The following is a 13,023-nucleotide window of genomic DNA, read 5'->3' on the forward strand; positions in this document are numbered from 1 at the left end:
AAAAACATAACTTGGCTGGCAATCAAGAAACTTAAAATGTTTCTTATTATAGATAAAACAAAAACTTAACGTTCCAATGCAACAATTTCAGAGTGTAAAAATCATTCGCCTTGACTGGGATCCCAGTCAAGGCGAATGATTTTTACACTCTGAAATTGTTGCATTGAAATACACATTAGCGGATGACTCCGTTAAAAGTTACTGTTGCGGCATCTCCCGCAGTTTCTTTGCAAAAATTAACGTTTGGAAAATAGTAGCTTCTTCAATTACTTCACGTTTGCCGAGTTGTAATTAGATCTGGGAAACTGGTCCTTTCTGAATTTGATCCTCGGCTCAGTTATCTATAAAATCTATTCAAAATGTTTTCATTCAACCTTTAGAAATAAAAAAATGAGTAATTTTATTTCGGTACCCATATCTTAATAAAGAAAAAAATATCATTTAAACAGATTTTCAGACCGTCCCAAAGGGACTGCACCAATATTTTTCTAAGGATAGCGGAAACGATGACAATCATTATGACAAATTTCCTAAATTTATGTTCCTTACGTTCCTAACAGACAGGGAATAGATTACCTCACAATAGAGTATGTAGCGGCGGCGGAGGGAGGTAGCGTTGCAGATCGCGAGCACGAAAGACTAATAGGCAGGAAGAGGCAAAGAGGGTAGCAGAGGAAGGAGGGAGTGACACCGTAGATTGCGGCAGTGTGCGAACTGGGAAAAAGGCCCTCCAATAATAGCCCTCCACGGCTGAGGCTGGGAGGGAATCGGAGGAGGTGGGGAGGGGTCAGGGCGGGCATGTGCCCGGGGAGGAAGAGAGCTAGCGGGAGGCGATCGGAGAGAGAGCATTATGAACGTACCCGCTCAGAGCGCACAAACCTGCTATCAATTAATCCCCACCCAATCCTATTTCGTGATTCTCCCGCTCACCCCTATCCACGGAATGGGTAAAAGGGAGCTCGGTTGGAAAGGGGACAACGGACCGGGAAGAGAGGGAAATAAATTGGAGAGAGGAATGGAAGGAAATAGAGAAAGAGAGAGTGACACGGAAGTAAAAAAAAGAATAAAGAAAAAATATATCGAATAAAAGAGGAAAAGGGTATCGATAATCGGCAATAAAACGCGGGAATGGTTGCGATGGTGATGCACCTGCGACAGGACGACGTTGGCGACGGAATGGGAATGGGGAGGGCGGGGTTTGGGGGGCAGGGCGTGCGGAGTTCGAGTGGAATGGGATTCTGGGATGGATGAGGCGAGGGGGAAGGAGAGAGGGACGGTTTCGCGGGCTTCGGGTGGCCGAGGGCCGGCGGGGGTGCGGGGTGTGAGGGAGGGTATGGGAGAGGAAAGGGTGAGGGCCAAAGAGTGGAGAAATGTCCGAAAGAGGTGGTATGTGTGTAGTGCCCGCTCGGGGTCGGAAAAGTTGCGCGCGCGCGCGCTCAACGTTTGAAGCACCTAGTCGTGCCGTGCGGGTCGGATTGGAGTGGGCACCGAGTTGTTGTGCATCCGTGGGTCTCGAAGCCCACTTCGGCGCGATGGTCGAGACGGGCGCGCAGGGGGGGGGGATGGTTGCAGCAGGGGGTAACAGGAAGGAGAAAGGGGGTGAAGCCGAGGAGAGTGTGGGGGCGAAACGCGCCCCACCGTAACTCTCTCCCCTTCCTCCCTCTCTCTCTCCCTCTAGAGGGAGAGAGGGAGTTTTCCCGTCCTCCACGCTACCTCGTCGGATCGGATCGGCCACTCCAAACAAGCCGGTCGTAACTCATTGACTAATGCAGGTGAAAATTATTGGCGATCATTCGAGAGCGTGCTCCGCGCATGTTATACAGCCTATCAAGAGGTTATCCCGCCCGTGAGGAGGGGAGGGCGAGGGGAGGGACGCGGGGAGAGGTGGCGTGTTTCGGGGGAGCGTTTTTGGGCAGCGGGGTCGACTCTTTTAGTGGGTGGGGGAAGGAGGCCGGGGGAGCCGGGGATGCGACGAAATAGCCATTCCGAAGATCTGTACAACCCCGTGTATCTCTTTTTTTATTTTCACTCTTGCTTCACAGCGATGATGGCGATACGTATCTCATCTTGTACCCCACCAATTTCTCTCTCCTACCCTTGCACTTCTCTATGACGGCGTTATTTTTTCATTCCCCACGCTTATCAAACATAGCTTTTATTCTCTACGGTTTTCACTCCTTCATTTTTCTCTCCACTTGTGATATTTCTTCTGTTATTTTTAATGATTATATGTTCGAACTATGAATTATTTTTGAACACTTTATTCTAATATCCCTAAGAGTTTTTTTACCCTTATTTGTCTTTAGCGCAAGATTTTTGCAGTAAGCTCTAATATTATTAAACATGATACTAAGTAATTAATTTCAATTTGGTTTGGTTGTATATACTGTCCGCCTCTTCTAATGTATCATGATTTGGTTGGTTGCCCTAGTTGGCTACGAACTCGAGGCCAACTCGAAGTTACTGAGTTCAAATCCCACTAAGAGCTGGGTGTCTAATTGTCTTATTTACTCTCAGCATCCGCGTGACGTAACGTGTATTAGACCCATCGATGAACTTCGAAGCCCGTTTCCTTCCCACAAAGACAGAAAAAAGAATCGAAAAAGGCAGACAATGTAAAATTTGCAAGTGACTCGCATCCATGCTGACCATGGCACGTGAATCTGGGACACACTTGGAGTCCCCCAGGTATAAACGGAGAAGGAAGTTACCACTATCAGCCAGCGACAAGGAAAAGCGAAGATTTAGATGGAAGAGACTCTCTCTTTTTACTGCCATAAACACTAATAGGACACTCATAATTATCAACACTGCTAGCATAGGTAAGGTATTTATGCATCGTTCAATACCTCTTTAGATAAGCGAAATATCATTAAAATATTTTTCTTTGATTTTTTTAACCTACCCTCTTATTGAGTTAGGGTTCAAATAATTCACTCCGCTTCTCATCTTCTCAAACACTCACTATCTATTTAAGTCTTCAAAACCACGCCGTTCCTCCTCTTCTCCCACAAAATCATCTCCCCATTCCCAGCAGTTCCTTCTGTCTAACTTACGCTCCTAACACCAAATTGGCCAAATATCCCTAAACAGCCTCCCTTGCAACTTATTTTACGAATGAAAGACCGCCGCCCGCTCTGTGAAGAGTCGTTCCACGAATTGTGTACCCCTGACACCTTTATTTTATTCATGCGTCATTTTATCCGCTCTTCGTGTCCAGGAATCGTTCCCGAACTCGAATAATATCGTTTGTACGCATCCTTAATGACTCTGCGATACTAATGAAAAGGTTGACAAGGGGTGGTCAACAAAAAAATGTACACCGCGAGGAAAAAATTAAATAAACGATTTCCAATTGATTACGAGTACAATATATTTCTCGCATCATTTCTTCGAAAATATTCTTTTGGGTTTTTGCGCGCTACTTAACTGTGCATTTACGTAAAGGAATAAATTGACTATTAATGAAAGCAAAGATAGATTAAAAAAAAATATGATTATTCTTGTATTCTTAAGCAAAATAGATGAAATTCCGACAGTCATAATTTTGTTAAATATTCATTATTAACCCCATTTGCCAAGTTTTTTATTCACGTGAATACTATGGTGAATACTTAATGGTCCAGATATTTTTTTGCAAAAACCAACTTTTCACATGAGTTCTCCTTATTTTTAACGATACTTTGAATTTCCACTGTAATATACTCAAGGTTCAAGATATTCCCAACAAAAACTAAAGTTTTTTACGTCAAGTCTTCCATATTGCACCATCAATGCGCTCAAGCTTTTGCGAATAGCTGAAGTACAATACGATTATGAAGTCATAAATCTGTCACCAATGCGGTACGTTTTGGTACTATTTTTATCTAAAGAAAAAATTCACCATACTTTACTATACAAAAATGATCATAATTATTTAATTCACTCGCCAGATAATGCCTTCTCATTAGTGATAAAAATCTAATGTTACCTTCTTCCTTCGCATCTAAGAACCAGATCACCCAAACTAATCATTTTATGTTTAAATGTTAGTGACCTATGATGATTGGAAGTCATGGTTCCAGAAAATGGATCAAGTAGATTTTCAGTTATGCCTCGCGTTTACCTAGTCGTGACGTGAGGTATGGAACTTAGGCTGCAGTAACGTGAACAGTATTTTTGGAACTTCCCAAATGGCAAGCAAACGTTTGAACCACGGACGTTAACACTGCGACGACAGATTGGGATAAAAAATCGGAGATCAATGTTCAATAGGCAGTATCACCGCGATTTAAGATAACTATATGGAATTGGCTGTAGAACAAAAATCAACCTATAAAAAGGCTAAAGAGAAATTATTTGGAAAGAGTCGATGTCTCCACTGCTTCCGATAAAAACAAAAACGGAACCAAATCATTTAGAATTTTGAAATGTCATCAAATCAACACAATAAATAGATTAATATTCGCAATTTTTCATCATTGGAAATATTATGTACACTGAGTACCGATCTATCAATATATATCTCGTTCCCATTGATAATTTATACGTTTGATTTCCCTCCGCTACGGAGTAAATTACACGTGAACTTCTAAAAGATGAGACGCTTAATATTTGAAATGTATTGTGAGCTGTTTATCAATTCAGGCGTATGTCATACATTAATAAATAAATTATTTACTTGAGTCACTGTGAAGCCATTGGACAAAGAGGTAGTCTAAGTGTAAAGATTGCTATAGTGAGAAAGGTTAGCCGTAGCAAGTAGTTGTGGGGAACACTATTAAAATTAGAAAAATTTTTTTTAACCAGATAACGACAAAAATAGGTAAAACAAGATAATATTTTTGAATACACCCATCCAGATTTGACGAACTACTGAATGTTAACGCGTTGTCGTTTCGATAATTACCAATAAAAATAAACTTTAGAAAAGAATTCCATGAAAATTTTATGCTACATATTTCAATTTTACGATGCTTTGAAAAATTCGTTCAGAATATATCTGTAAACAAAATGAAATGGAGTATATGAACATAGAATTCTTACGGATAAAGATGATAAGAATTATGAGAGCAAGTTAAAAGGTAATTGAAAACATCAAGTAATTACAAAGAGTAGCATGTACTTATTTGAGCGTACTTGACAATCGTTGGGGAAATAGCTCACAAAGTGTATTCGATATCATCTGCCTATATTACAATTTTGAGCCAATAGATGGATTCAACCAATTTACCTACGGCAGAAAAAACAATCCTTTCACTCTAAGAACGGAGGACACCTTTAAATCGAATGAATTGAATACAAACGAGCATTTTCTCTTTCTCCCGGAAACCCATCGAGGCTACAATAAATCTCTCAACGTATCTCTCCTCCTGACGCAGTGCGAATGAGAGATACTTACGCTTGCCTCTCCATAGAAAAGTAGATGGCGACATTAATCATCAATTCGGTGGAAAAAAATATAAGAGGGAAACCCAACAACTGTATACTCGGATCGATTTTAACCGTCTCCGAGGCCAAGACTGCAAAGCAAGCGGGAGGGCCGCCTCCTCCTGCGGCTCTCTTTCTCATTCTCTTCATCCCCGCCGCTTCCTCCGTTTCTCCCGCTTCCTCTCATTCTCCCTCACTCTCTCCTCCCGACCTCCACCCACCCAACTCACACCCTCTACCCTCTTTCTCCGCTTCATTAATTATTCTCTCACCGTCCTTCGCCCGCCCAGCACCGCCTCTCTCTTCCTCCCCCGCCCCCCACCCCGCCTCAACAACCCCGCCGCCCCACGCCCTCCCACCGTTTCAACGCCTCCGCGTCTCCCCAACTAACTGCCAACCCCCCCACCCACACACACACACAACCGTGCCCTCCCGCGCTTCCACCCTCGCAACACCTTCCCCCCATTTCGCCTCCAAAGCCCCCCCCCGCCTTTTCCTCCTCCTCCCCGTCCCTCAACGCCTCCCCACACACCAACCCCTCGGCCAAATGTACACGGCGCCAAACAGCACACTGCGAAATGCTTTACTTCGGCCGACAAAACGGTCGGCGAAAACTAATCGGAGGAGTTTTGGGAATCTCAAAAGCCTCTCTCCTACTCCCTCTGTCTCTCTCTTTCCCTCCCTCCCTACCTCGCTCGTATCCTCAAAAGATGGGGACCGCGGAGACGGATGGGGGGCGTGTGGTCCTCCTGCATTCCCCATCGTCAAATGATGCGAACGATTCCTTCCCTCCCTCTGCGACATCTAAAAAATCTGGTCGAAATTAAAGCGAATACCACGCCTATTTCTCTGGGAGTGGTACGAAAACAAATCTTATAGAATAAAGAACAAAGTGGCACGATTACACTCACACCTTCATATTGCGAATAATTGGCAAAACATACAGTACCTGTATTCCGAGTTGACCATTATGACGAAATCATTTCCTAATCATATTAATTTCGAACACTGACAGGACAAGTGAAAATCTAAAAAAAAGGATTGATCAAATTTGTTGATATAACAAAATTTCATTTAATTTAACTATGAAAATATTCAGGCGCTGTATATGTGGAAGGAAAAAATATGGCGCGCGCTGATCCTTTTGTCTTCAATACAGATACATGCATACAGTATATGCATGCTTCACTCAATAATTCAAAGATAACTGCGCAAGTAATATGAGAGATGCCACATTCCATGATTATAGGATGAAAAATAAATAGCTTATATCTGTATCTAAAGGGACAAAGAATAGAAATTTTTATAAAAATATTTGTTATCCCGCAGCACACATATGATTGTTAACTACTTATCTGGTGGGAGAAATTCGCGTTTAATAAAATAATTTCGGAACAACTTGCTCGAATAATCAGCAGGGATATGCTGGAGAGCGCACTTTTTTCAAGAGCATTTATCGTCAACACAAATTTGTTACTCCAAGAACCAGCTCTAAAACAAGGAATTTATTTCGCTAGAAATCAAAGATGCAATTGCAAAGGTCGGGAGGAAACATAAAATGCACTGCAAAGTGTGAGGTAACTAAAACAATAAGATTTAATCAAAAATAAAATATCAAAACATACAAATTACGTTAACAATGAGGCAACATGCCAAGGGTTTACAAGTCCGTTAAAAGTACAATTGAAAATTATAATCGCCCAATCCCAAAACAGCCATTTCTTGAAGTGTTCAAAGTACTAATAATAAATAGTGGTAGTAAGTAGTAGTAAAACTAGTAATAAATATTGGTAACTTGTTACAAGCTGATGTGTATTCATACCAAGGATTGACTTTTACCGGTTGGAGGCTGGAGTTCATTTCTTTTTAGTTGCTAATTCTGAAAATTTATCTGCTATGTAACATTGTGGGCAAGGAACGACGAGAATTCGTCTGACAGATTAATGAATCATACTAATTTTATTTTTCAAAAGAAACACAGAAAATACATATTTTATCAACAGTAAGTATTGAATCAAATAAATTGAAAACTATCAAAAAATGAAAAAAATGTGTCAAAAAAACAATTAAATGACAACGCATTTTTAAAAAATTAAGGAAATAATACGGTTTTGCACAAGTAATACTCTTTCAAAATTTGCCGGCAGAGCGAATTGCTTTCACGCGACATCTAATGATGATGACCTACCGAGAAATTATTTAGAAACGGATTGAGTGAACTGAAAAACAATGATGTCAAATATTTATTAACTCCCGGTGCCGTTAGGTTAATACGTATCTTCAATGCTAAAAGAGATTGAAATTCTCACGAATCCTATATGCTTTTCATTTAATCGGATACTTTTGCCTAATTTTCAGAACTTCACGTTTAGAAAATTCACTTACATTTCAAGAAAAGCTTTTAGAGATCCAAGAAAGTTTTACTTGTGAGCTACAAGGGAGTTCAGGCAAATTTACCTTTACTTTGCAAGCCGTCTAATTTATGATTGATAAGTACTTACGCGTAGACCCATGGTTAAAGAATTTCACAACTTTTCAAAGGGATTGGACACGTATTTGTCCAATAGTTTTTACCAATTAAATGTGCTTAAGCAACGTTGGATTTATTTTTGTAAATAATTTGGAAATAATAGCAAATTAAAGAGTAATAAATAATGTTTTAAATCTTATCCCTAGGGTGTAAGAGGGGAAACTTAGAAATTAGAAGTTATAAAGTATGCTTCCATGCATCGTTCAGAAAGCAAGCGTTTGCACAGTACTTTCAGGTATAGAATTTCTTGCACATTTGGAAGAAAAATGAACATTTCACTGCTGCTCTCTTGAGAACACATACATCAGAATAAAGCACAGCAATAGAGTTTAACTAAATCAGACTTGTCGTCAAACGCCATTATTCAATTAAAAGAGCATTGGATGGAATATAATACTGCATCCTTTGCCGGAGTTATTTGATCAGATACGGGCAACGTTTCTTTATATGATTCCTCTCACAAGTATAAAAACACTGCAGAACAATTTCAATTTTAGCAGGGAAATATCGGAAAATAAACTCACGAAGTTAACAAGAACTAATTTTATAAGAATTTCAATAAACACTTCATAAAATAATCAGGGTTCTTAGGCTTAGTATGCAATTTCAAGGCCTACACTTTACGGTCAAGAATTATTTCATTGAATCACCAAAATCGGTATATTTTTTCATAGCTCCAATTTTATAGCAAAAAGTTCTCTTTTCCGCAACATAGAGTATATTTAGAAAGATAAAATAATTAAAACGACTCGGAGACATGAATATACAGTGGTACGCTATACGCGGTTGATTATAATTTTATGAATAAAACTGAATTTATTGATTTTTTCACATTTATTCAACCAAAATTGTATAATAAAATTGTAATTGATTCATGGAAATATTTATATCCACCCAAAAATGTGCACTAATAGATGCCGCATGTATTTTTGAGCAACCTTCTAAAAAGTAAAAGAATCCCAGTCCATTCTCATCAAATAACAACAAAACTTCGATGTATTTCAAATGCATGGGTTAAATTTCATTTAAAATATCAGTAGAATTGTGATATTAAAAGATTAAACAATATAAATATCACTTCTCTACCACCAATACACTCTTCAATGAAACTATGGATACTTTGCAATAATCACGATCGAAGAATAAACTTGGGTACACACTCATTCGATCCACATGCACATTTAAGTGATTTGAAAAATAGATTCCATTGCTATACAAGGCTAATATAAAGTATTATTAATGATTTAGATGAAAATAGGATTTTTTAAAGAAATATTTCCATGCCGTTAAAATATAAAGCGCTGTGGTATATTACAAAATGCTAAATGCGAGAGTTATAATACTTGATAATTAATGAAAAATACTCAAATTAAAGCCAAACAAAATATTACTATGCCATGAGCACTCCTAACTAAAAATGAAATTCATCTCGCACCTATTACACAAAGAAAATATTTATTTGGCTATAACAGGAATGAAACAGAAATGCTATGATAAAAAACGTATGAATTATGTGACAAAACGCTTGATTTACAATTCCATCCCTCACGATAAATGAATGAACTATCGTGGAAGCTATTTTAAAAGCTCAAAACGCCGCTTCTTTCTCGAGAAAAAATAAATCATCCTTAGTAAGATTTTTCACATTTCTTCTGTTGCACACTTAGACTTACGATGAATTTACTAATCATTGGCAACATGACCAATGGACACTTTGGCGTCAGTCATTCCTTAAATAACAGTTGAATACGCAACGCAGGGTAATAGTTTACCCGATATGATTTAACTCACCAGATGGGATGTTGGTATAATACTTTGTAAAAACCTGTGAAGCATTTGTAAACCGAAGATAACATGATTATTATTTACCATTGAACTGCTAACGTAGAAATCATCATCACACTTACTACATGTAATACACGAAGTCATGAGAAAACAATTAGACTAAGGGTCAAATTAGTAATGCTAAAAGAAATGGTCTTTTTAGATAATTGATTTCTTACAGTATTTGATATGCTAAATTACATTATTAAAATCTCTACATGCTACTTTTTAAAAAATAATTGGATCTCATTTGCAGATTCTCATTTCTAAAGAAGTTTTAATAATGGAATTTCTTACAGATTAGCAATAATGGAACTCGCAAATTAGGAACGACGCGAGAGACATATTTAAATAGAAGCACCAAGCATTCCCGATGAGAACTATATCTCCGGAAGATAGTTGGGTTTTGTGAAGGATGCGATCCTCGCTAAGCGCTTCGCCTCACACCGACCAACGGGGTTGCCGCGATGTAGGCGCCGCGCCTTCGGGCTTCTGCGTTGTGCGGGCAGATTGTCTCATATTACCGAAGAAGCCTATTTTTGGCTGAAATGTTATGCAAATGGGGAAGTGTATTGACGAATTATAAATGTTTTTCCTGTTATGAGACAACTGTAGGATGTTCACGAAAATGTTCCCACATGAGGCTCAGTATATTTCCCTGCCTAGAATCAACAATAACTTTGGGAGAAAAAAGCCTGTAGAAATTAGTTTATGCAATATTATTTACAATCTAATACTCCGAAAACACATAATAGAAATTATTCCAAGATTTCAATAGAATAATTACCTTGATCTCAAATTATGAACTTTTAAAATCTATTATACCGTGAAAATAATTTTTAAAAATAAAGGGGGACATTCTGCAACACTTAATAACAAGAATGAAATAGACTTGACTATTTAGCTCATTAGTGCTCTTTAAAAGCCCTCAAGAAGGCCATAGACACAATGCCATTATTACAAAAGACCTTTGCAATTTGCAAAACACATTATAATATTCTGGATTCTCTATAATAGTATATCACTCAAGTAAAACCATATTGTAGCATTGTAATTGAGAGATTGTATACAACTAATAAGCGAAGGTAATGAACATAACCATAGGGTTTTATTGTTACATTATACGGATAATAGAGAAAGACCTTCATGACTTAATGAATATAGGCTTCCAGGTATTTGGTGCATTATTTTGCAAAAGAGTGTGCAGAAATAAGTAATGTACCTAGAAGGTAAATAATCTCTCCAATAAATTGCATGCACGATGAACTTTCGCCAAATTATATGACCACCCAACATTGAGACCCTCATTGAAGATACACGATTTAGAATGTTGTTAACTAATCTGGTAATATTTTTCCCATGTCTTGATAAAATTAAAGACAACAAACAAGAACATATGGAAAAAGAAAGAGTTATCTGTTGCTTTTTAGTTCGAAATTGAAACATCAATTATACAAAGCGCATTAAAAGCATTTCTCATAATGATGTCGGAGTGTTTAGGAGTGGTAGAACCCAGATTGACAGAGGATGACAACGCAGATATAATTACCACTGAATTTTAAAGCCAAATGACATCTATCGTTACATCTCGACTAGTAAAATTAGAGAAATAGAATGAAATGAAGTCATCAATGTGACTGACAGGATAATCACAGCCACTGCTAAAACGTTATCCCTTCAATTTACTCATTAAACGATATAAATATGCATTATTCTCACACGACAAATATTTATGTTTCCATGAAATCAGTCAACATTCGTATACATGCAACGTCTATCGCAGCACCGTTGCTTCACTTGTTAATATCGAAAAACACATTCACTACCCATAGAGTATATGCAAAATCTAACGTAACATCACTAACTCACTAACCGTCTCTTTATCTAAGAATTTTACTCTCGTTTTAGCAGGTTTTTTGAGAACATATTTTAAATTAGTTGAATATGCCTCTAATTTCTCAGCAATTTGGACATTTATCACCACACAAATATACGAACTAAGAACACGTGGAAAGAATGCATCCATATTCAGATCCCAAGTTAAACAGGAATACAAACAATTTTTCTGAAATCATGAATATTATGTAAACATGAAGCTTCCTTCATCTTTGAGGATAATATAACAAAGACTCCACCCACCTGCTTTGGTCCACGACTGGAGGTTGCATCCACGACCTCGCCGCCGCCAGCTGGGACGCCGAAAGTCCCTGAGGCGGCTCCTCCTTGAGACCCCCGGACAGTGGCCCCCGACCCCCGTGGAGACCCGCCGCAGCGGCCGCCGCAGCCGCTGCCGCCGCCGCGGAGGCCGCCGCGACGCCATCGGGCGCCAGGCCGAACATGAGCCCGGCGGCCGCGGCGGCGGCGGCAGCCCCCCTGCCCCCGCCCCCCTGCTGGTGTTGCTGGTGGGCGAGGTGGTGGTGGTGGTGGTGATGCGCGAGGTGGTGATGGTGGTGGGCGTGGTGCGGCCCGGGGGGAGGCGGGGGTGGCGGGGGCGGGGGGTGGTGGTGCTGCGGGTGGTACAGCTTCCGGCCCCAGGCCGCAGCGGCGGCGGCGGCCGAGGGATCCAGGTGGTCCTCGTGGGGGCCCACCCCCCCAGAGGGTAGGGCGGAGGCGGAGGACGCGGACGACACGGAGGCCCTCGCTGACGAGGAGGGCGACGGGGAGGCGGTGGTGTACGGCGAGGAAGGGGGTGGGGAGGGGTAGGGCGGCGGGGGGAGGAGGGGCGGCGGGGGCAAAGAGGATGACCACGGGGAAGCCACCGCGGAAACCTTGGGGGCCTCCTCCACCTCCTCCACTCCTCTCTCCCTCTCGCTCCTCCCCCGGGGGGATCCTCGGCTCCTCGGCCTCCCACCACCTCCTCCTCCTCCTTCTGGCCTCCTCCTCACACCCGCCGCCTCCACCCACTTCCTCTCTCTCGGGGTTTACCGCTCCCGAGCTTCTCCACAACACGGGATCCCCGGTGGTGTCCTCTGATGGCTCCTTCCTGCGTCGCCGCGCTCGAGGCCCGCGTCTTGAGGGACGTCGCACCCGCTCCTGGAGAACTCTCACCCGCGGACCGCCGGTGCAGGTGCGCGGGAGACGGGTGCACCTCGGGCCCGGCCGTCCTCGGCGCCGCTCCTTCTCCCGCGGGCCGCCAAAAGTGGGAGAGGAGTGCGGGGAGAGAGAGGGAGAGCACGGCTGTCCTCTCTCTTCCCTCTTCGACAGTGGCGCTTCCTCAAGTCGGCGCGCGCCCTTCTCGTGGTCCGGCCGCTCGTTAACAC

At 41.3% G+C, this 13,023-nt stretch overlaps 1 protein-coding gene across 1 annotated transcript in view; it reads right to left on the reverse strand.

The window, feature by feature from the left end:
• The window catches only part of kn (EBF transcription factor knot), a 287,569-nt gene extending 275,467 nt beyond the window's left edge, over positions 1 to 12,102 (reverse strand). The window contains exon 1 of the mRNA XM_071591777.1: positions 11,903 to 12,102. Within this exon, the coding sequence (XP_071447878.1) occupies positions 11,903 to 12,102 (200 nt within the window). The remainder of the gene's footprint in view (positions 1 to 11,902) is intronic.
• Between the last annotated feature and the right edge of the window lie 921 nt (positions 12,103 to 13,023).

Source organism: Hetaerina americana, unplaced genomic scaffold (genome assembly GCF_022747635.1).
Source record: "Hetaerina americana unplaced genomic scaffold, ioHetAmer1.1.p SCAF_5, whole genome shotgun sequence".
In the NCBI taxonomy this organism is placed as follows: Eukaryota; Metazoa; Arthropoda; class Insecta; order Odonata; family Calopterygidae; genus Hetaerina; species Hetaerina americana.